Source organism: Schistocerca piceifrons, chromosome 8, assembly GCF_021461385.2.
Source record: "Schistocerca piceifrons isolate TAMUIC-IGC-003096 chromosome 8, iqSchPice1.1, whole genome shotgun sequence".
Taxonomy (NCBI): Eukaryota; Metazoa; Arthropoda; class Insecta; order Orthoptera; family Acrididae; genus Schistocerca; species Schistocerca piceifrons.
The window spans coordinates 120,241,549-120,267,087 of record NC_060145.1 but is presented as its reverse complement, the minus strand read 5'-3'; the positions used below and the strand labels follow the sequence as shown (position 1 = coordinate 120,267,087).

The 25,539-nt window shown below is 40.9% G+C and overlaps 1 protein-coding gene across 2 annotated transcripts in view; it reads right to left on the bottom strand.

Moving 5' to 3' along the window:
- Positions 1–25,539, bottom strand: part of LOC124711152 (UDP-glycosyltransferase UGT5-like) — a 274,796-nt gene that overhangs the window by 41,010 nt on the left and 208,247 nt on the right. Inside the window, exons 2-3 of one of the 2 annotated variants that reach the window (XM_047241053.1) lie at positions 20,446–20,701; positions 10,095–10,675 (exon numbers count right to left, since the gene is read on the bottom strand). The exons of the other annotated variant lie outside the window; for it this stretch is intronic. Of the exons in view, the coding sequence (XP_047097009.1) occupies positions 10,095–10,675; positions 20,446–20,701 (837 nt within the window). The remainder of the gene's footprint in view (positions 1–10,094; positions 10,676–20,445; positions 20,702–25,539) is intronic. 2 annotated transcript variants of the gene reach the window in all.

The following is a 25,539-nucleotide window of genomic DNA, read 5'->3' as shown; positions in this document are numbered from 1 at the left end:
TCGACTTTTGACAAATGGCCGCATTGATGTGAGTGGACAGTCTATTGCTGACTGAGAAAATATTGAATAATAATTGTTCAACTTTCACGGTCTTTCTGTAATTTATTATCAGACATAGTTATCACGATATCGTTTCGCCTCCTCTGTTAACTAAGTGTTAGGATCTATAACGCGACTACACTATTCACACGCATACTCTGACACCAAACTCCACAGACTCAACACTATTCTCTGCACCAATGCCTATCGACCGCAGAAGACCTTGTTTGCACCCGAACGGCCGAATGTAGTGACGTTAACATGACGTAGGCGACCACAAGTGTCAAACTTTCCGAATTTCTTCGGGTGGACAGAGTCTCTTCCTGGTAGATGCCGTATTGCGTCTTGTATTTGATTGTTTTCGTATTATAAATCGTATGTTATGAAAGTATGCCATTTCAAGGCAACAACTCATTGACGAGTTATGATAAACATGGCGTTCTGAGTACTATTGGTTACAATCAAACGTCAGTGTCATATGGGGGTTAAACCCTTTAAGAGATATTAAGATGAAATTCACATTTCCAAATTTTAATAGCTGGCTGTCGCGCAATGGACATAGGCACCGAATTATGGGACTGGGAGAGTGAGTTCACAGTCTGCAACTTCCAATTTTTTTTTTACTTTTGCTATTCTAAAGTATCTAGAGCTCTCCTATTAATTTAATAGGAGTATATTTTGTGATATTCGATGTCACGTACATGTAAGGGCTCCCCCCCCCCCCCCCTCTCTCTCTCTCTCTCTCTCTTAAACATGTCTTTGTTAGATTCTATGAACATCCCATGGAATATCGGCCAACGAATTGCAAGCATGATCCTCTGAACTACTTAGATACCAACTGCGGAGATAATGTGACAAAGAATGTTATAAATGATGTCCTGATAATCGTGCAAGTAATTTCACATATTCACTAGCGAATACTAGAGTTTGTGACAACTTTCGTTTCTTGTTCAGACTGAAGTGCATACGTAGCAACAAACTGTCATGATTCTTTTTCTGCCAAAGCAATTACACACGTTTTTGAGTTCTACATGTACTGTTTCTGGAGAATGTGTGCTAATATCATGTTTTATAACTGATGTATGGAGAGTATATAACTGCAGTAGGCTAGACAGCTCACCCATGAGTCAACTACCAGAACATATGTTTTGGGGTTTCAGGAGTACTTGATGCACTGATCTTGCCTTATCAGTTAAGTAGTAACTTGTAAAGTCAACAGCCGGCCGGAGTGGCCGAGCGGTTCTAGGCGAATCAGTCTGGAACCGCGCGACCGCTACGGTCGCAGGTTCGAATCCTGCCTCGGGCATGGATGTGTGTGATGTCCTCAGATTAGTTAGGTTTAAGTAGTTCTAAGGGACTGATGACCTCAGAAGTTAATTCCCATGCTGCTCAGAGCCATTTGAACCATTTTGTAAAGTCAATAGTTTTTATACACCCAACTAAAGTAAATATTTATCTCAAGCAGTTTGATTGGTTTCAGATTTCTCATTTCCAGTCTTATAGCATCTTTTACTGAACCTTCAAAAACGAAAATCCTTTCTTTATGTGTTTACTTTATAATATATTTCTTCTGATAACACGTTTTTCCAGTACAATTGGGAGCACGTTTGCGGAATTCTTTTTGAAGGAATAGTTTCAGTCTCAATGCGCTTTTTCTGTGTAAACTTGAAATTTGATGATGTTGTCCGTTTCTGTTTATAACGTGATTCACATAGTTTTCGAGTATCCATATCACAATATTGGTCTTCGTCTGATGGTAAAAATCTGAGTCTGGCCAGGGAAGTAAGTCAGTGATGTAATTGAGCTTCTTCCGAGGAACGCCATTCTCTTCCTGACACATTGCAGGTTCATTAACTGTCCGCAGCAAGTGAAGCAAAGCAGCAGTGTATCCAGTAGATCGCATTTGAGGCATCCGTCAGTGTCACTTAATCCGATCCGACAGAGTTTCTTATTTGTTCCAACTGTATCGTTCACAGCTTCATATTATGCTGAAGCCACTTCTGATGAATTAATTGCTAAGCATATGTTGCCCAAAACAGTCTCTCACGTTATGCTTGGGTGCTAAAACTCAGTTTGGTTTGGACCATCCGTCTTCTTCCATGCATCAACCAAGCTGTCTTCCGTAAAACGTTTTCGCCTAATTAACTGACTTCAAGATAAAACTTCTGATGCGTTTCAGTTGAAAATTTTGTTTGCCTACATTTATTGGCGGTTCACACTCGCAGGTCGCAGAATGCTAATAGTTTCGAATCGATTATGTCTTGCTCCTTGTTAATGATCATGATGTTCATCCTACGAATGAAGAATTCGCCTTCCCATTGATATCTGTTAATTTAAAACCTCCCATCTATCTTGTCTTTGTGAGCTTGCTAGTTTAATCTGAAGATAGTGCTTTTCCACACCTACTGATGGCCAGTTGCATTATCCTTGCATTTTCGGAGTCAGGAATATCAGAGCTATGTAATTTACTTCACAGAATAAAATGGTGTCTAAAATCCTCTTTTTTAGTTTTTTTTGTTTGTATTGGATGAGATTATTCGACGCCACTGTCTACAGCGCTACCGCTAACTAATTAAAATCTGTAGCTTTGACATTCGTCTTACGATCTTCTGAAGACTTTAACAACCCATGTGGCATTTAAGGACATTTGATTATAACAAATCTTGCTCAGAGCGACGTGTTTTTGACAACTCTTCAGTGTGCCTTTGCCTTGAAATGGCGTACTTTCATAACACGCAAATTATAATACGAAAACAATCAAACATAACATTCAATATGGCATCTCCCAGGGAGGGAGTGTTTCCACCCAAACAAACTTCGAACATTTGACGCCAGCGGTCAGCTACGTCATTCTACGTCAGTTCCTTAGTCTGTTCTGAAGTAAACAAGCTCTCCCATTGGCCGCACCAACCGTGCTGCAGGTCAAAGACAACCCCAGGCAGAAGGCTAGGTACACCACCTTTGGCTAAAATGAATGGTATTACAAAATAAAAAAGCAAAATTCTCACATTAAGTATGCCACTACCACATAAGGACAAATTTGCGATAAGCCTACTATTTATATGATGCAAAAAGCGTATAGTATTCTAATGTTTCATTTCATGTATTGTCTTTATTACGCAATACTTTTCACATTTAACAAAAATGAGTTATAGCAACGCCGAAATTTTACCATTGTTCAGTTTAACTACTTATTTTTATTTATTTTTCATTTACACGTCAAGTTCCGTAGGACCAAATTGAGGAGCAAATCTCCAAGGTCGTGGAACGTGTCAGAATATGAAATTACAACGTAAAAGTAGTAAAAGATGAAAACAAAATGTTTATGAACCCGAAAAAAGTCAAGCTGTATGTTTAAGGCACCGCAATCAACAATACAACAAGAATCAGCTTAATTTTTCAAGGAACTTCTCGACAGAATAGAAGGAGTGACCCATAAGAAAACTCTTCAGTTTCGATTTGAAAGCGCGTGGATTACCGCTAAGATTTGTGAATTCTAGTGGTAGCTTATTGAAAATGGATGCAGCAGTACACTGCACATCTTTCTGCACAAGAGTCAAGGAAGTCCGATCCAAATGCAGTTTAATTTCTGCCGAGTATTAACTGAGTGAAAGCTGCTTATTCTTGGGAATAAGGTAATATTGTTAACAAGAAATGACAGTAAGAAATCTTTATATTGAGAGGCCAATGTCAAAATACCCAGACTTGTGAACAGAGGTCGACAAGAGGTTCGTGAACTTACAGAGCAAAAAATATCCTTTTAGAATGGACTTACAGAGCAAAAAATATCCTTTTAGAATGGGAACAGTTACCTCAAAATGTAATACCATATAACATAAGCGAATGAAAATAAGCAAAGTAGACTAATTTCCGTGTCGGACGACACTTCAGATGCCGTTCGAATAGGAAAATGGCAGCATCAAGTATTTGAACAAGATACTGAACGTGGGCTTTCCACGACAGTTTACTATCTATCTTGACACCTAGAAAATTTAACTGTTCAGTTTCACTAATCATATGCCCAATCTGTGAAATTAAAACGTCATTTTTTGTTGAATTGTGTGTTGGAAACTGTAAAAACTAAGTCTTACTGTGATTTAGTGTTAGTTTATTTTCTACAAGCCATGAACTTATGTCATGAGCTGCACTATTTGAAACAGCAAATGTTGCACACAATATCCTTTACTACCAAGCTAGTGTCATCAGCAAACAGAAATATTTTAGAATTACCTGCAGTACTAGAGGGCATATCAATTATATCAATAAGGAACAGGAGTGGCCCCAACACTTATCGTCTTTCATAAAAATTTTTGCCATAGTTATTGCACGAACCTGTAACCATTTACCTATACTGAAGAGCCAAAGAAACTGGTACACCTGCCTAATATCGTGTAGGGGCCCCGCGAGCAGGCAGAAGCGCCGCAACACGAAATGGCATGTACTCGACTAATGTCTGAAGTAGTGCTAGAGGGAACTGACACCTTGAATCCTGCAGGGCTGACCATAAATCCGTGAGAGTACAAGGAGGTGGGGGTCTCTTCTGAACAGCGCATTGCAAGGCATCCCAGATACGCTCAATAACGTTCATTTCTGAGGAGTTTTGTGGCCAGCGGAATTGTTTAAACTTAAAAGAGTGTTTCTGGAGCCACTATAGCAATATGGATGTGTGGGGTATTGCATTGTCCCACTGGAACTGCCCAAGTCCGTCGGAATGCGCAATGGACATGAATGGATGCAAGTGATCAGAAAGGATACTTACGTACGTATCACATGTCAGAGTCGTACCTAGACGTATCAGGGGTCCCATACCACTCCAACTTCACACGCCCCGCACCATTACAGAGCCTCCGCCAGCTTGAACAGTCACCTATTTACAAGCAGGGTCCATGGATTCAAGAGGTTGTCTCCATACCAGTACACGTCCATCCGCTTGATACAATTTGAAACGAGAGTCGTCCGACTAGGCTAAAGCCTTCCTGTCATCAAGAGTCCAATGTCGGTGTTGACGGGCCCAAGCGAGGCATAAAGTTTTGTGTCATACAGTCATTAAGCGTACATGGTTTGGCCTTCGGCTCCGAAAGCATATATCGATGATCTTTGGTTGACTGTTCGCACGCTGACACTTGTTGATGGCCCAAAATTGAAATCTGCCGTAATTTGAGGAAGGGTTGCACTTTTGTCACGTTGAACGATACTCTTCAATCGCCGTTGGTCCCGTTCTTGCAGGATCTTTTTCCGGCCACGGCGATGTCGGAGACTTGATGTTTTACCCGATTGCTGATATTAACGGTACACTCGTGAATTGGTTGTATGGGAAAATCCCCACTTCATCGCTGCCTCGGAGAAACTGTGTCCCATCGCTCTTGCGCCGACTATAACATCACGTTCAAACTCACTTAAATCTTGATGAGCTGCCATTGTAGCAGCGGCAACCAATCTAACAACTGCGCAAGACACTTATTGTCTTACAAAGGCGTTGCCGACCGCAACGCCGTATTCTGCCTGTTTACATGTCTGTTTATGAATACGCAGGTCTATAGCAGTTACTTTGGCTCTTCAGTGTATATCTGTACCAACTTCACAGCTTAGTAGGAGGATATCTGGCCCTATCACGGCTTCTACTACAAAATACTGGCACTGCGTACTAATCTACAACATTGCCTAATCTAATACACAACAGCCGGCCGGAGTGGCCGAGCGGTTCTAGGCGATAAAGTCTGAAATCGCGTGACCGATACGGTCGCAGGTTCGAATCCTGCCTCGGGCATGGATGTGTGATGCCCTTACGTTGGTTAGGTTTAAGTAGTTCTAAGTTCTATGGGACTGATGACCTCAGAAGTTAAGTCCCATAGTGCTCAGAGCCATTTGAACCAATACACAACATCAGTGTATATTTACTACAAAACAAACAGCGTGAATAAAATAGTATTCACCACTGTCATCATTATATCATTACCACAAGTAATACGCGTGGTAGCAAACATACTAGCAGCCAGTTTATCTCATCTTCATCTGTCTATATGATTATTCCGCAATTCGCAATTAAGTGGCTGCCAGGGGCTTCATCGAACCATCTTCAAACTATTTCTCTACAGATCCACTCTCGAATATTTCTTCTGAAAAACGGACTCCTCCGTCTTTTTGTGCGAGCTTTGATTTCTGTTATTTTGTTGTGATGATCACTTCTTCCTATGTAGGTGGCCATTAGTAAGGCTGTGAGGACGGCGCGTGAGTCGTGCTTGGGTAGCTCAGACGGTAGAGCACTTGCCCGCGAAAGGCAAAGTTCCCGAGTTCGAGTCTCGGTGCGGCACACAGTTTTAATCTGCCAGGAAGTTTTATCATTCCAGACTCTTTATTGTTTGATTACCGTCAAGGGAACTAGTGACACCTATCAAATTTCTGGAAGTATGACAAGAGAGTAGTTTAAAGTGGAATAATCACATAAAACAAATCACAGGAAAGGCAGAAGCCAGACGTTCACTGGAAGAATCCTCAAGAAGTGTAACACAAAGGAGGCAGCTTACAAAACACTTGTTCGACCAATACTTGAACATTTCTCGTCAGTCTGGGATCTGTACCAGAAAGCATTGGAAGACGAAATAGAGAAGATTGGAAGAAGAGTAGCCTGTTTTATCACAGGTTCAGTCAGTATGAGCGAATGCATAAAGAAGATGCTCACCCAGCTATAGTGACAGACTTTACAAGAGAGACATTGTGCACCACGATGTGCTTTACTGTTACAATTTTGGTAGCGCATTATTCTAGAAGAGTCAGCCAATATGCAGAAGTATTATGATAAAGAGAGTTCTGGCACATTTTGTTTGTGCGTGTTGCATACATTCAGGGCCAAGCATACATTCAGGGGCATGGAGAGGAGGGTGGGGTTTCTAAGAAGGATGGATTATCACCAGGGGGTCATAACTCAATCAGCAGGACAATAGGTCAAGGTGAGGGAACAGGAAACAATTTGCCTCTCAATGTATGCTTCCCCTTGAATGTATGCTACATGCACAAACAAATTGTGCCAGAAATCTCTGACAATACTTACAGAGTGTCACAGTATGAATGGTCAATATTCAAGGATATGACAGGAATGATCACTTGAAGCAATGAAGCAAGAAGGTCTAGTAAACATGGGCCTTAAAATCTATGAGGACTTGCTTCATATGAGAGATGTGATTCATAGTATCAGAGATGAACAAGAACTCATAACTCTCTAGGTATGTACTTTAGAGCTCATGTTCATAGGATTTCTTTTTTTTGTTTTGATCTGTACTACCACCTCTCAAAATGTTTAACGCAAAGAGTTTGCAGCAGAAGAGATTTTTCTCGCAACATGGAATGTCAAGAAGTGCTCATGGCTCTTAAAATATGTTTATTGTATCTCATTTTTACTATATATATATAGGGTGTCCCAGCTATCTTGTCCATCCAAAATATCTCTGGAACAATAACAGCTATTGGAAAACGACTTTCACCGGTATCAATGTAGGGCTGGGGCCCATGAATGTACATATTTGTAAACATTCTAAAACGAAAGCATATGTGTTTTTTAACACAAACTTATGTTTATCCCATAAGCTAGGGGTGATGCGGTTCTGTAACATATCTGTGTACCGCAACGTTAGTCACAAAGTTAACTTCGCTTATCGTTAACCCGTTACTAAAAAGGTAATGCCGTTCAACGTTAGAACTTTACTTTACTGTAGATCTAGCGCAAGTGACGGTTAATTATTCACTCGTAATAGTAAAAGTCATGTTAATAGTTTTAGTGAAACGAGCAAGTGGACTGAAAGTTTTACCGTTGTTTCGGACCTCTTGATAAGTACGGAGGTGTGATTACACATGTCAATCACATCGCGATTACGGGCAGCATGGGGTTCACGCCTGAGCCTCAGGACGTGCGCTAGCAGCGCATGTCGGGTGTTTCAAGCGTCAACTTCGCGTCTCAATATCTCGGGATGTAATGGGAATATTGCGATGCAATCAACGCCATTGTGTATGTGGTTTGTCATGCTATGGACTGCTGAAGAAAAAATATAGAAGGTCCATTGTGAAAAAGCCTTTGATAGATTAATTATATGTTGTGGAATATGGCTGAAAGACGCTATCACGAACATTTAATACAAGTGACAAACAGTTTTTATGTAAATAACGAAATTTTAATTAACACAGGGAGGAAAGAACAAGGCCAATAATTTTTAACAGAGGACTATAACAGGGTTGTAGCCTCACATCGAATTTATTTATTACTAGCCTTTCCCCTGCAGCTTCACCCATCTACACATTGGAAACATATATTGAACAAGCCTCCTCCTCCTTCACTTTTTGTTCACCTCTTCGTCTTCTGTCTGCCCAGCTCATCCTCCCGCCTCTGTCTATCTCCTCTTTCATCTCCTTCTCCCCTTTTCTTTGACCATTTCCCCCCTCTCTCACCATATCTTCCTCCCCCTCCCTCTGACCATATCCTCCTCCTCATCTCTCTTTCCATGTCCATCCACCCTCTTCCTTTTACACCTGCCCACTACCGCTCTACACCCTGCACTTCGCTCATACATCTCTCCCTCCTCCCCCCTCTCTGTTCAATTCTTCCTACCCATTGCTCTGTCCATCCTCTCCTCTATCCATCCCAACCTGCACCAGTCTATATGTTGCAACTCAGAACATGCCCCTGGCATGTAGGCTGCCCTGGAAAGCAATTTGATTTGGGGTTGAAAAAGAAACACGTTTTTGCTGGTACTTCCCCTCCTATTGGTGCTGGGAGGTTGACAAAAACGTGAGTCAATGGAAATAACAGATTAACCCAAAACATACATCTAAATACTGTACTCTTTGCTGATGGCCAAGTAATTTTACTAAAGACAGAGAATGATTTACAGTTTTCTCTGCATGACTTGGACAAAATACACAACTTTAAAATATCAGAAAATGAAACCAAAGTTATGGCTTTTAAAGGAAAATACCCAGCACATTCTAAAATAAAGCCAAATGGAAAATCAGTTGAACAAGTATCACATTTTCAGCTATTACAATGTGATATAAGTTACTAATATGATAATGAGATCTTCAACAAGTTAAACATGTTTCAAATGATATGTGGCCCTATACACAGAACATTAGTGAATTAAACCAGGAAATTCACAAGGACAAAATTATACAATGCAATGGTAACACCTCTGTCCACATACAGAAGTGATACCTGGGCAATAACTAAGGAAGAATAAATAGAAGGAAGCAGTAAGCTGAAATGAAATTTTTAAACAAAGTAAAAGGATGTACTGTGAGAGATCAGACAAGGAATTCTGAAATAAGAAAAGAACTAAATATATTCTGTATGCATGCAAAAATATAAAGCGGTGTAGCAAAAACGGAAGAAAAATATTGAAAGAATGGGGGCAGACAGAATACTCAGATATGGAACAGATACAGACATAATGGAAAAACAGGTACAGGAAAACCAAGGAAAAGGTGGAGTTTGTGAAGACTGAACAAGCTATAAAGCTACTTTATTTTATCCATATTTTGCAGCTGTACACGTGACTGAATTTGTACTGGAAGTATGAATTTAAAAACTCCTTCAGTCACAAATTTTCACCCTTCAATAATTACACCATTTGCAACAAAATCTGTGAAGTGTTTACAAAAATATGTACACAGATGTGTCTCTTGAGTGAAGCAATATGCGTGAACAAGTGGAAGAAACCAATATATGATGATGTTAAAAAGTTAAAAACGCTTTTCTTGGAGTAAGTGATAAGTTTACACTATTCATGTTTTCAACTGTTTCGCACATATTTTCCGCATTTGACATACAAAATTCTTAACCTAACATCAAATCTTTTCATGTCAGGAACGTGCATTTCACCTCATTCAAGAGCAAAAATAAATCATGTCTTAAGACAGCTTACACCTGAGGGTGGATCCACAGGGTTTGAAATGCATAGAGTACTTGATAAAACACAAAAATTTGTGACTGAATGCGTTTTTTAATTCATTCTTCCAGGCTACAAAGCTACTCCTTGAAGTGAAGAAGAAGAAGAAAAAACAGTACTCACCTGTGTCAGCTTTTTCGGTGGACTGACGTGCATACCCCCAACTTCGACCATGGCCGGTACTAGCGGTCTCGGGTAGAACAAACTAAAGTGGCTGTTGGTGAGCAACATGGAAGTCTTCCTATCCAGTTCGGACAGACTCGTCTTCTTCAGGTCGAACAAGTACTTCTCTATCAGTGCTTCCTGCATGGGAATCATGTACATCTCGCGGACCAACTTGCAGAACAGTCCATACACGGTGTTATGCAGTCTCTGGAAGAAACTCATGCGATCGGTGTAAGTAAGAAACGTATCAGGCACATAAGAGTAAGAGCTTGGATTCCCGACAATGTCGCCTTGCCAGGAACTCGGCGAAAACGTGGCGAATCGTATGACGGGAATACTGAATTTGTATGCCAACACCAGGAGGCAATCGCAGACGAATTCTTCCATGATCATTACGTCGAACTTTTCACCAGAGTTGAGCAGCCGCTTAAAGTTTTCATCTTGAAAGTAGGCCTCACATGAGTCTATTCCGTAGTTGGCCAGGATGAGGAACTTACGAAAATTGTTTATCTTGCCGAAATCAAATAAGCCTGATGTGTCTGAAAATAAAGCAGAAAAAAAATATATGCCTCATCCCTGTTGCTTGTATCTGTAGATGATCAGATATTGTACAGCTATTAACTTGAAAAATAAATACAAGAAGATTTAACTTTTTAAATCAGTTACACTTTTTGTTGCATAGATTGGTTGCGAGGAGACACTCAATGATGGAGGATATGTCATAAAACAAAAATAATGACACATATTAAAAGAAAGATACGTTAATGTCTTTACACAGGTGCTAAATGAAACAATCCTCGTCGATATAGATTAAGTCAAAACATCTTAAACCTATTTTCGTTTACGATCTTGCAGCCATGCATCATCAAACAGAAAATCGCTTTACAACACTTATTTATGTTGATCACATTACTGCTCTGAAGATGTACAGAAATCAGATTTAACATCACATGTTATTTGATATTATTATATATATATATATACATATTTTTAAGGTCGGCAAAAGATGCACGACACCCTTTGGCTACACCGGGGGTGTATAAAATTCCTTGTAGTTGTAGACAGGTTTACATCGGTACCACAAAGAGAAGTGTGAACACCCGTCTTGTCGAACATAAGAGGAATTGCCGCCTGGGTCACACGGATAAATCGGCCGTAGCGGAACATGTTTACCAGGAAGGTGATCATGAAATAAAATTCAGCGAGACAAGCGTCATATCAAAAGCCTCGCATTATTATGCACGCTTGTATAGAGAGGCTATCGATATTGATAAACACGTAATAATTTTAACAGGAAAAACGAAGGTGTTAAATTGGATAAAATTTGGATGTCAGCGTTGCACCGTGAAAGGTGGCTACACTGAGCCACTGCGCCAGAGATTGCGCCAAAGAGTATTATTCAGCCGCCTTCACTGGCAGTGCTTGTTGAGAACTCGTGGTAGTAAGTGCTTGTTGAGATGTGCTAGTGTCAGTGCTTGCTGAGACGTCGTAGTGAAGACTGCTTGTCGAGATGTGGCAGTAGTCAGTTCTTGTTGAGATGTGGTAGTAGAGAGTCGGTATGGTGATATATTTGATATATTGTAATGATTAGAGTGCTTTTCGTCAATATATGAAGGTAAAAAAAATTTTTTTTTCCTTTTCTTTTTACTATCTCAATGTCTTAAATAATGCGTCATTACAGGTTCAGTCAACAAAACATCTGGCTTGTGTTCTTGTATTAGAGTGTAATTCTGGGTTTCTTGCGCAATTATAGTATTTCTAATTTTTTTTAATCACGTCAGTATAAATGGTATTTGAAATTTCTTGTCTTATTGAAGAAGAACCGTGCCAGATGTGTACGTTGAGTCATACTTCCACACACAGAACAGTTATACTTGTGCCTTGGTTTTGTAGGTTTTATAGTTGCTGGGGACTTAATTAATTAATTGTATTAACGGAAATTTTCATTTCATTCTTTGTTGTTGTTCTATGCAGTCAGATTGCGTACTAAGACTAGTCAGGGCCAACCGTTTACGAAACAGCGTAATCGGACATACAGCTACCAAAAATAAAAATGATTTTCAAATTTAATAATAATTAAGCCCCCATGCAACCGCAAGCGTGACGATCGATTACTTTCAATCGAGAATGTTGGCAATACCAGAGACAATCTCATAGCCGACGCCACGTGATCGACAGTGGCGCCCTCTGTACTGCCTATGTAATCAGCGCTTCCTCGAGTTCTCTTCGCAGTTCGCCGCTTTACCTCCGAGGATGTCTCCCGCAGTCGGAGACGAAACGTCAGGAGACAGTTTTATACTTCGACCACGGCCTATCAGCCCGGAAGTTTTAAGTGAAGATTCTCGAACATGACCCTTTTTGTGGTACGAGAATTATGATGTGGGGAGACATAATTTTACATAGACTTACTGACCCCCAAATCTGAGCACGGTACACTCACAGTCGAACGTTGTTGTGACACTGTACCCCTTGCCTGTGTGCGTCTTATCAAAGACGATTTCGGCCCTGGTCTCATTTTTATGGATGACAGTGGGTGATCACATCGAACTGCGCAGTTGTAGGAGCTATTGGAACGAGGAGATATTCGACGAATGGACTGGCCTGCCCGTTTCCCTGACTTAACTCCTATCGACCTCATGTGGAATACGCTGGAGATGCACGTCCCCATGCCCCAACCATCATTCAGCAGTTGTCAACCGCACTGGTCGAATACTGGAACGCCCTACAACAAGAACGTCTTACCAATGTTCTGGCCAGCATGGAAGCACGTTGCAGAGCCGTCCGTGGTAATCACATATCTGGTTAAGAACAATATCGTCCATTTTGCAATGTGCAGTGGATAATGATAACTTGCGGTGACTTCAGAGCAATTACAGTCTTTGAAAAGAAACGTAATTTGTATTCGTCTCATTGCGTATTCATTCAGTCAGCCCCTGTACTATGCTGTAACTGTTCTTTGCATGTAGGGACCAAGTTTCATCCAGTGACACATTATGCAGAAGTTACTCTCGTTCGTAAATTTTGCACAAGCGTCTATTTCTGCTAACATACTTCATGTTGCCTAGAGTTTCTCATTCCCTTCTGTTCTTCAGTTAAAGTGGCCCTCAACCCAAAGGTTTATTTACTCACCGCAACGTTTTACTATTCATAGTCCTATCGGAGGTCGTAAACCTTTTCCTTCCTTCGACATCTGGTTTTTTTTTCTCAGAAGCAGTCGACTGGGTTGACCAGACACATCTGCAACATGATGCGCCCTAGCTGGCCGTTGTGGCCGAGCGGTTCTAGGTGCTTCAGTCGGGAACCGCGCTGCTGCTACGGCGCAGGTTTAATTCTGCCTCGGGCATGGACGTGTGTGCTGTACTTAGGTTAGTTAGGTTTAAGCAGTTGCAAGTCTAGGGGACTGATGGCCTCAGATGTTAAGTCCCATAGTGCTTAGAGCCATTTGAACCATTTGATACGCCCTGATACGCCATTTTATCAATGGGATGTGTAATTTTGCTTTCGCTGTTTCAGTGGCGTGCTACGGTACTGTGGGTTGAGGATTCCAGTGTCTACCATAACTGAAAAGATATGCCTCGAAACAAACAAATAATTAATTTCATATCCTTGATTTACGTAGTTTCCCTACGGTGTTTGAAATAAAGCAAGAATAAAGTACCAAAGAAGCCTTGGACAGCAAAATATAGTAATGCATCATGCAGCAGGAAAAGAATTGTACAGAATCGTCAGAATATGCACAGACATCCAGTTACTTTCCTACAATAGATGAAAGATTTTAAAAATGAAGAAAAATGTTGTTTATGCTGTACCCGAAATTGGTTGGTTTGGGTGTTTTGGGGGAGGAGAGCAAACAGGGAGGTCATCGGGTCATCGGATTAGGGAAGGATGGGAAAGGAAGTCGGCCGTGCCCTTTAGAAGGAACCACCCTGATATTTGCCGCGAACGATTTAGGGAAATCACGGAAAACCTAATTCAGGATGGCCGGACGCGGGACTGAACCGTCGTCCTTCCGAATGCGAGTCCAGTGTGCTAACCACTGCGCCGCTTCGTTCGGTCCAGAAATTAGTAATTCTGAAAGTAAAATCAGTGTAATGTGGAGTACAGTCAGAAGATAAATTGTCCAGCAAGGAAAATGATGTGGTAATTAAAGATGCTTACTGGTCTGTGAAAAAAAGTTTAAACAATCTTGGAATGAATAATGAGACGAAAGTCATTGACTGATTTGAAAATAATTCATTGTCCGACACAATCGCACCAGTTTCAAACAAAATGACTGGTTTATGCCGGCATCGTTTATCACCAGATCTAGAGGGCAAACAAGTTTGAAATTAAAAGGGAAGTTACGCAGATTACGTCAAACTAAAATACTGTAAAAAAGTAAACCAAGTGATGTCATACCATAAAACACATGCTGGGGTTCAAACACAACACTGCGTAAAATACATTGTTAATATATACACGTGAGGAGGATTCTATATATAAAAGCTAATTTCCTAAAGGGCTACTAACTATTCATTTGCTAATGATAAATTAAAATAAAATGTTTTTCAGTAATGACCTGGTGCGGCATGCATGTTGCAGTAGATTATTATTTTGGTATCTTTGGTGTTTTCCTATCTTCAGGATCTTGTCCGCCCAGGTAGCTGAGTGGTCAGCGTGACGGATTGCCGTCCTACGGGCCCGGGTTCGATTCCCTGCAGGGTCGGAGATTTTCTCCGCTCAGAGACTGGGTCTTCATCATTATTTCATCCCCATCCGGCGTGCAGGTCGCCCAATGTGGCATCGTATGTACTAAGACCTGCACCAAGCCTGCCGGACGTGCCCCGCAAGGGGCCTCCCAGCCGAAGACGCCAAACGCTCATTTCCTTTTTTCCAGGGTCTTGCCTCCTTGGCTTGTTTTGGTTTTGAAATCGGTGAGGGAAGGAGTGGGCAGTGAACAGTTTTGTAGAAGCGAGCGTGTAAAGAGTGTAGAGAGTTGGCGGCCGTTGGGTGCCGCACATGGAAGCTTGCTGGCTTTCCGCGCCGAGTTGCGGCTGTGTGGTGTTAGTTGGCGCTAGTTATGCTGGATGACGGGCAGTTCTACACGACGCGGTGGGGATTACTAACTCGACTCGAAGTGGTTTTCTGCTGTTATCAGCCGCGGACGTAAAACTGTACTTGTGATATTGACTGAGTGTTTCCTGCACAACAGCTCGCTGGTGTTGTATTGCTACTAGCGACCGTCTTTGGCAAGTCTAACTGTTCGAAATAAATTAGGAATTAAGCTCGTTAGTCACCCGTTTTGCGTCAGACTTGTCGCTTTGGTGATCGAATACTGGCTCAAGGCCAACTTCTCAGTGCTAATGCTAAGTCACTTTTGTAAAGTTTGAGTTCCAAGTTATTATCGGTTATCAAATCGTGATTTGTACTCTGTCTTACTTAAGGGGAATATTTTATATTATAGGCTAGCCTATTTTTGGTTGAGCAGTTATCAGAAATTGGTTTTAATCATTGAGGTGTAAGATTGTTTTTCCACACTTCTTGCAAGCAACTGTAAGTTTTAGTGCATATTTACTGCAATTCTCATTGACAGTTTTAAAATAAGTGTAAGCAAGTTGCCATTTACTTATAAACACAGTAGTTCAAAATATTTTTCACCTTAATATTGCAGACTGGCTTACTGGTAGTAAATTATTGTATGCTATCCGTTATGTACATGCAGGTTATGGTGTGTCGCTTGATTCACGTGTACAGTGAATCATCCTTATTATCATCTGCATAGAAACTGGGATGTGCGTACGTCATAGATTTCGACTGTAATTTGGTTTGTGGCTGTTCACTCTTGGCGTTTATGTGTGAGGAATCATAGTTGGGCTGTCCGTTGTCCCACACCGGCAGGTCCGTTTTGTGGGTGTGGTCCGGTGGTTGTACCAGATGATGTGGCCGTTGTATACGTGGGTTGTCCGTTGAATGAACGCTTGTGGTTGCACCGTTAAGCACAGCTTTGTTATACTTGCCAATGTTAAAACAAGAATTGTACTACAGTTGAATGTTCAGTGTAGTTACATCAATTTACAGTAATGGTGTTAATAAAATATCATAGTAAATGATGGTCAGTTAAACTATCTTGGCCAGTCCTTCTATGATTTCTGCTTCTCAGGCAGAATCATTGCTGATTCCTGGTAAGATGTAATGAAGGTAGTATGTTTCGGTTTGCGTTTCTCTCTAGGAAAGCGGTACCATAACAGTTTCAAATAATAATTTTAAAAGAGCATACATGACTTGAATGTTCAGTGTAGTTATATCAATTTACAATAATGGTGTTAATAAAATATCATAGTAAATGATGGTCAGTTAAACCATCTTGGCCAGTCCTTCCATGATTTCTGCTTCTCGGGCAGAAGCATTGCTGATTCCTGGTAAGATGTAACGAAGGTAGTGTGTTTCGGTTTGCGTTTCTCTCTAGGAAAGCGGTATCATAACGGTTTCAAATAATAATTTTAAAAATAGGATACATGAGTTCTTCGGTCAATAAAATCTACGTCCATACTCTGAGAACCACTATGACCAGCATGGCAGAGGGTACTTCCAATTATACCACTTATTAGGCCTACTTCTCATTGCATTTTCATATGGAGCACAGTTTGGATATTTCCTTAAATTCCTCTGTGAGCGCAGTAATTAATTTAACCTTGTCTTCGCGCTGTTTTCGTGAGCGATTCGTAGAGTATTGTTTTGTACTATTAGATGCATAATTTAAAACTAGCTCTTGAAACTTTGTAAACAGGTTTTATCGGGGCAGTTCGTTTCTGTCATAAAGCGTCTGCCAGTTCATTTTCTTCACCACGAATATCTTTATGACATTCTCCCAAGGGTAAACAGGCCTGTGATAATTCGTGCTGTCCTCTGTATCCACAGAATATCTCTTGTTCTTCCCATTTTGTAAGGGTCCCAGAGACCTGAGCAGTATTCTAGGATAGGTAGCGCGAGTGTTTTGCGAGAGATCTGCTTTGTAAATTGACTACATTTCCCCAATATTCCACCAAGAAAACCGAAGACTGCCACCTGCTTTATCAATGACTAAGTGCGTGTCATAGTTCCATTTCATGCCCCTACAATGTTCCAACAGGGTATTCGTGTGATCTGATCGATTCCAACAGTGATCGCATTTTCGATAGTGATTCTACTATTGGTATTTAGTAAAATACTTTTCCGAAATCAAGAAACACTACGTCTAACTGATTTATGGCTTCCAGGGCGTCATGCGAGAAAAGTGCGAGTTGGGTTTCACATGATCGATGCTGTCGGAATCCACGCTGGATCGCTTGGGAGAAAAAAATGTGGAAATTTGTGTTAATTTCCTATGGGACCAAGGGAGGGCTAGAACCTCTGTGGGGGCGTGGGGAGGGGGGGGGGCGAACCGTTGCAAGTATGGCGCCTCAGACCAATCGGCTACCCAGCGCTGCGCGCTTGGAAGAGGTTATTCTGTTGAAGATAAGTCATAACGTTTGAGCACAGATTTTTTTCTGAGATTCCGCAACAAATGGGTGTCAGGGGTGTTGGACGGTAGTTTTGTGGATCACTTCTGCTACCCTTGTTGCAGATATGTGTTATCTGGGCTTTCTTCAAGCTACTAGATACGGATTTTTTGTTTAAGGGATCTATGGTAGATCACGGTTAAAAGAGGGTAACTGAGCCGCAAATTCCGTATGCACTCTGACAGGAATTACATCGAACTCTCTAACTTTGTTCAATTTTAGTGATTTCAGCTGTTTCTAAATTCCACTGATATTAATATCCATATCATTGATCGTTGCAGTGATAAGAGTACTAATTTAGGACGATAACCCCTAGAAAGATCTAAAGCTGCATTACAAATGAATGCATAGATGATGTGTAAACCAAGAAAGAAATTAGTTCTGTTAATGAGGTATCCTATATTGCCTACAGAAGATTTAAATGGCTGATGTACTCGCATTTAAGTACACAGGCGTGCCACAGCAGGTATGCAAGGAACTGGAATTGCGCTGATCCATGCCGACTAGAACAGCATTAAGTATGGCCACCTCGTGACTGATATGGTCTACAGGGTATTTCATCTGCCCCTACCACTGTCGTTTTTTGCAACCCGCAACGTTACAGCAGCCCATCGTAAACCGCGTGAGAGATATTCATACTATCTCGCTCGGTATGCGCAAGCTATTAATACTGCAGAAAAATGAACAGGACCTTTTGGTAGGAAGTTTATCTTAGTTAAATTTTGTACTAGAATAAGTTTTCGCTGGAGGCCATGCTTCTCGAGTTATTCAACAAAAACGCTCCTCCAGTCTCACGCTCAGATCCGAGGGAGGAGGTACCAGAGTAGTATTTACCTAGTGGGATGTGGGGAAGCGCATAAAAACAACATCCAGGCTGACCAGCTCACCACAACACGGCGTTAATTCCCGAGGCTGAATCAATCCGGGTCCGGTTCGCCTCCCTGTGTCTCAGAAGAGGCGCGCTAACACCTTTGGTATGAGTTAGAACTCTGACTTCGCTTCAGACCCAAGCGTTCAACATCATTAACTTCCCCTGATTTCGGCTCTTGGGGAAGAATGGGCTGCCACAGTCAGTCAGACATCTCTTTGAAAGTATCCTCAGCAGAGATCAAGCCGTCATGGAGGCGAAGGACGGACGCACACCACATTAATAGCCATGAGTATCCAGATCATTCTGATCAGATAGTCTGTGTTGGATGTAATAGTGCATTTTGTCTGATTATTGTAGATAGTAATATTCTGAATAAGAATACATACATACATACATTAATACTTATTCCATAGATCATGAATACGACATTTCGTAAAGATGTGGAACGTGTCACTTTAACATAAGTTTTCTTTACACAAAATAACTAATTTTTTGACAGTTACTACTTCATATCTAAAAATTTATCTACTGAGTAGAAGAAGTTGTCATTCAGAAATTGTATTAATTTGCTTTTAAATGTTGGTTGGCTATCTGTCAGGCGTTTAATGTTATTTGGCAAATGACAGATTTAAGGCAGAATAGTGAAGATCATCCTTCTTCTAGTGCTATAGCTATGCAGTTCGCTCTTATTTTTGAACTGGGATGGGTTATTAATAACAAATTTCATATGCACTGCGTAGGTACTGTGAATATCCCGAGTTCCTTGAATAAATATCTGCAAGGTGATCTTGGGTGGGCTCCAGCTATTATTCTGATTACACGCTTTCGTGCAATGAATACTTTCTCCCTTAGCGACGAATTGCCCCAAAATATGATGCCAAATGACAGCAGTGAATGAAAAAAGGCATAGTAGGCAATTTACTGATATGATTATCACTAAAATTTTCAATAACCCTAATAGCATAAGCAGCTGAACCTAGCCGTTTCAGCAGATCATCGATGTGTTTCTTCCAATACAATTTCTTATCAATACACACACCCAGACATTTTGAATATTCTGCCTTAACAACAGACTTCTGTTTATAGTGTATATTTATCAGTGGTGTTTTGCCATTTACAGTACAGAATTGTATAAAAAGTGTTTTCTCAAAATTTAGTGGGAGTCTATTTGCAGAAAACCACTTAATAATTTTCTGAAAGACATTATTTACAATTTCCTCAACTGATTCTTGTTTGTCGTATGTGATTAATATACATGTATCATCAGCAAGAAGAGCTAGCTTTGCATCTTCATGAGTATAGAGTGGAAAGTCATTAATATATGTTAAGAACAATAAGGGACCCAAGACTGAACCCTGTGGGACACCATTCTTGATACCTACCCAGTTAGAGGACTCTTCTGATTTTCGCAGACTGTTAATTTCAACCTTCTGCTTCAATACAGCTTTTGTTTAAATTGTAGGTAGTACGCTGTTACATATAAATAAATTAATTAACTGATTTGGTCTGTGGTCGAATTTCGTAACACATACAGTACTGAATGCGTACGCTTCTGCAGGATGTTTATGTACCCTCCTTGGTGGAAGCGCGCTTTATAAACATCAGATCGACTACCTTCATTTGGTAAAAATCGCAGAACGACGTCGGTTACACAGAAAACTAAGTCTTTCAACGATAGGATTCCAAGCAGTGACTAACTGGAAACCAGCGTCCCGACTGCTACGTCCTCAGACGGTTCTAATTTCCGTTGATTCCTTAATGATAGAGCTCCAAAACTTCTGCCGGTCGCAATTTTCGTTTCATTGCTATTCATCGAATGACCAGTAGAATTAAATGTTCGGCAATAATGGATTTGCTGTGCACAGTTTATTACATTTGGGTTGGTATTTGTTACCTGCTTAGGTGACGACAGTATACTCACGGCCAAAGAAATGTATGGTGTTGGGTATGGGGACGTCGGTCCAGTTGTTGGGCGGCCCCTGTCCAGAGAAGGGCGTGACGGCGGTGATGCGGTGCCCTTTGGCGTGCAGACCCTTGGCTATGGCTCGCCCCAGGTTCCAGTGGCTGTGTGCGCCCACAGGGAAGACCACCAGCACGTGCGCCGCACGTCGAGCCTCCGGAAAGCTCAGCAGGAGCAACAGCACGGCTACCACCGCCTGCATCTGGCCTGGTCCCATCTGCGAAAGTAACCACAACAACTTCACTCAGAGACCGAGACGTGATGAAAGATATCAGCTCTTATGCTACTAGTATGCAAAAGCACATATGACGCGTTCTCGTTGATCTGTGCTTTTTAGATTAACATGAGCATTTGATACAAACACATTAGATGCGTTGTTAGATGGTAAGAGAATGTATCCTACCGATGTGATCGTGAGGTACAAAACGGAGTGATCTTGGTTGCGGAAAGGTGGCAGTGAGTAGGTGGGATAGATCGTTAGGATTTACATGCCCTTGATTCTAGGGGCCTTAATTTTTGTGTAGGGATATACAGACCGTTGCCGATACATGTCATGTGGAGACCGCTTTACTGAATAAATTGCTGCTAATTACTTCTACTTGCTGACCGAAAAGGCTAGTAAAACTAAATTTTATTTTATTTCGTACTTTCTTCTAATGTTGACTTAGTTTGTTTAAGATTCCTAGGATAGGTACAATCTATATTTAATAATGGAACTAAATCAGTGGATACCAGATATTTTGAATGCAGCTATCAACTCAACGGAATCAAACGTTATCAAAGAGGCTCTAGCTAAAATTATAAATTTCCTCAAGTGCCTTCTGCTCTAATGGACTAATAATATTGTGGTTTGTAGTGCAACGTTTAGATATATCTTGCGTTTTTATTACGATAACACGACACCATTTGGAACCTGTGCTGTGTTTCTACAAGTTTGATGCCAAGTTTATTTACGTTTAATTCAAAGCTTTAGAAAAATCGATTGACGCCAGGTAGCTAGGACGCTGGACGTACACATTATAGAGTACAAAAACTGATTCATTTCTTTCGCTCAGTCTAATTTAACTCCGTTCCACATAAACCTGACAACCTCAGTCAGAAGCGAGAGTCGCTGTTAAAATTAAATAAAATGAAGAATATTTCTCACGAACTGAATTAGAAAATTTGTTCCTTCGACTTCATCGACATTTGAATGATATTTTTCTTGAATGGAGAGTCCATAAGATTTCAACTTGAGACATTGTGAGAATAATAATAATAATTCTTTCCCGCTTTACTTTTTGTCATCTCGTAGTTTCAGAAAAAAATGTTTCATTATGTTAAAGAGATACGAGAAGAAAATATTACTGTATTCGACAGAACAGATGTTTATTACTGTTATTTTTAATTCCAGATGGTGGGCTGAAAGGGGTACCTGTGATTCTGTCGGTTCGTTCAGTGCCCCGAAGACAGGGCTGGAAAGGATTACTCCTATGCAAGGGAAGCACCGCGAACATGAAAAGACATACGTGCAAAAGTATCACATTTGACAGCTACAACAGCTTCAATATTTACATCAGTATGGTGTAACGGAGGGCGTAATTAAATTCCTTGAACCTTTTAATAAGGCCATAGGCGACGTGGAGGGTGACACAAAACAGTTGCCTTCCGAAAGAAAGGATACATGGTGAAACACCCAGTAATTACGGATGTAGGAAATTTCTCTTGTTCCATCCATAAAAGTTATTAAATAAGCTATATCATTGAAGGAAAAGTAAGTTAGAACTTTTCGTATAGGGAAAATTAGTTCGGTATTAGGACCACCATGGGAACTATGGAAGCAGTTTAAGCGTTTCAGACGGTACTGAAGTGAAGAACAGGAATAATTTCGTAGGTTTAATGTGATTTGGAAATGTAGTTTTAATCACTGTATCCGAAAATGATGTTTTAATATATATGGAGAATAGGACTGATTGGAAACAAAATGTATGCGTTTACCTCTATAAAAATGAGTGCACAGTAGTGAGTATTAATGAAGGTAAAATATTAAGCTAAAATTAAGTAAAGAGTCGCCCAGTGATTCCCCTTTCCTTACACTCATTTAGCAAGTTATTGAAGAAAAGGTTGACATTTTAAGACACAGGAAAAAAGAATTATGCTATAGAAAAGCAGAGCATTTCAAATTTTTGATTCATTTCCTTGTTTCGGGCAGATAGTGAATATGAACAAGAAGATGAAAGTGTGGCCACAGGTGTAGCAAACGAAGGGAAACTAGAGTTTAAAGTCCGGGCGACGTCAATATCATCAGAGAATGAGTTTCAGGTCTGTTAATACAAAAATGGGAGGACACCGAAAGCGCTATTTTCAAACGAACCATTCTGCTGTTTTCATTAAGTCATTCACGAAACTACGAAAAAAAAAAAAACTTAATTCTGAGTGAACAGTCGGGGATTTTATATTTACAACTCTCGTATGCGAGTCAACTGTCTTAATGCTGTTTACATTCCCATCTGGTTATCCACATTTAGGTTTTACGTGGTTTCCACCAATCTCTTAAGTTGCGGAACGGTTCCTCTGAAAACGACACCTTTGGTGTCCTTCCCCATCCTTGTCCTTAAAGGGCTTGTGCTCCGACTCTGATGGCTTTGTCATCGACGGAACATTCAATCCCGACCTTCCTTTTTTCAGACTCTTAACAAATGTATCACCTCGATCGGTGATAGAACTGAGCAAAAAATTACTAAAAACGGAACACTAAAAATTTACAGAAGGTATAAATTAATTTTGCTATTTAAAGAATAGCCTTTCTAAAGGGGGAGGGATTTCATTGATAATAGGGATTTAGTAGATCAGAGGGGTTTGGTACATCCCTTATGTGTGTCTAAGACCTAGACACTGTGTAAAAAATCTAAACGAGTACTAGAAAGGACGGAAATATGGGTACGGAAGAGAGACATCGAGACGAAATTGGGAAGACAAATACGGAATTTGTTGGACATATACTAGGATGTAAGAAATGGACAACAGAATTTGAGGCAAAATATTGAATCAAGATACATATGTAGGCCAGGGAACAATGAATAGCCGGGGTGGCAGAACGGTTCTAGGCCCTTCAGTTTGGAACCACGTGAACGCTACGGTCGCAGGTTCGAATCCTGCTTCGGGCATGGACGTGTGTGATGTCCTTAGGTTAGTTAGGTTTAATTAGTTCTAAGTTCTAGGGGACTGTTGACCTCAGCTGTTAAGTCCCATAATGCTCAGAGCCATTTGAACCAATTGAACAACGAATAGAAGACATCTACAGGAAGAGGACGCTGGGATGCGGAAACTTCTTGGATGACTGTGAAACGTGACATGGAATATCTTAGGAAATGATTGGTGCGGTAGGTCATATAACTTAGTGTTTGATGCTGTATTTCTTAGGTATTTCAGCTAAGAGAAACGGACTGCTGATTGGCATACGTCATAGGTCTGCTTCAAAATGGCTAATGTGAACGTTTGCGAGCGAATACTCGCTCTCTTTGGAAACGGTGTTAGCGATTTTGAGGCAGGATGTCGTTATGGTGTTTGATTAGACGATTTCAGGATAACAGTGAGGTAGCGAGATGTCCGATGCCTGGAAGACCACGGGTCTTCACACGGAGACACGATGAAGAACTGGTCATGGTGGTGCAGAATGGTCCTTTACAACTCATTCGGGAACTAAGGAGAGCTTTACATTTCCAGCCCTCGTCGACAACTTCTCTCAGAAAATAAAAATACCTTGGAATCAGTTTCCGTCGTGCACTTATCAAAGATCCGTTGTCTGACGGACAAGACATGGATATACTAGCAATTGTGAGTTCCTGTAAGATGTCGATTGAAGAAAAGTATTTTTTTCCGGCGAGTGCACAACTGATCCCACGAGCAGAGGCCCTGCTCTTGTTTATCGCACAGATGGGCAACGATATGACGAGCGGTTGGTGACCACACGTGCTAGGAATGGATGCATAAGTGTGAAATGTTAGGTCTGGAGTCTTACATGGATGCAGCAACTTTAGAAAGTATCGAAGGCAAGTTCAGTTCAGCATGCTATGAACGTTTCCTCGAAATTGTAATCATTCCTGGGATTGACTTTGGCATCCCGAAGGACGTCTCACGTACCAACATGACATTCATCCATCACACATTAGCATTAGGATTCAGAACCGGTTTCAGAGGAGGGACAATATTATTCAGTGCCTTCTGTGGCCTCCAAAGTCACCTGATCTCAATCCTATAGAGCACATATGGATTCAAGCTAAGAAGACTCTGTGGGACAATTGGCCAGACCCTTCTCCGGGAACTGTGAATGTCCTATGGGATTTGGTTCATTCTTCTACGAAGAGAATTGCCCAGGAAGATGACTTTTTCCATTGACTCGTCAATTCTATGCGTGGAAAGATCTAAGCTGTTAATGATGCCAATGGCATATGGACAAAATACTGAAGCTACTCTTCATTTGATTTAATCCCATCTTTCTGTAAAAGGCCTACATAGTTACAGGGCCAACAACATTAATTTCAAATCACAAATCTACCTGCTAGTGTATTATTTATATTTTCAAGGGGGTTAGGTGAATATCACCTGCAAGGAAGATTATTTGTGTTTTTATGGGAGGTCAGATAAATATTACCCTCCAAGGAAGATTATGTTCGTCTTCTTTGCGTAACGGTCAAGTTACATTAGCATGGGATGGGATGGACTGAATTAAGCTTTTGTAAGTGTGGAGGATAGGGGAAGACGCAATATAATTATTACCTGGGTTTTGGAACCATTGGTTGTATAAGGAAGTTAACTGGCTGAGATGGATTTGGAAGCATCTTTGGGATTTCTGTAGTGTCAGGTAGAGAGTGAGGAAACACGTATAATTGGCTTACTGAACGTCGTGGTCTCGTGGAGGTGGTGTCGGCATATCAGCTGTACAGAGAAGATAAAAGGAGAGGAGAGAGGACAGAGACTTGGAATGGAAGCGATACCAGATAATAGGGAGGAGGTGATGTTAGGGCAGGTGTAGATGGGTACATCGGAAGGGGATGGATTTGAAGACCTTGCTAC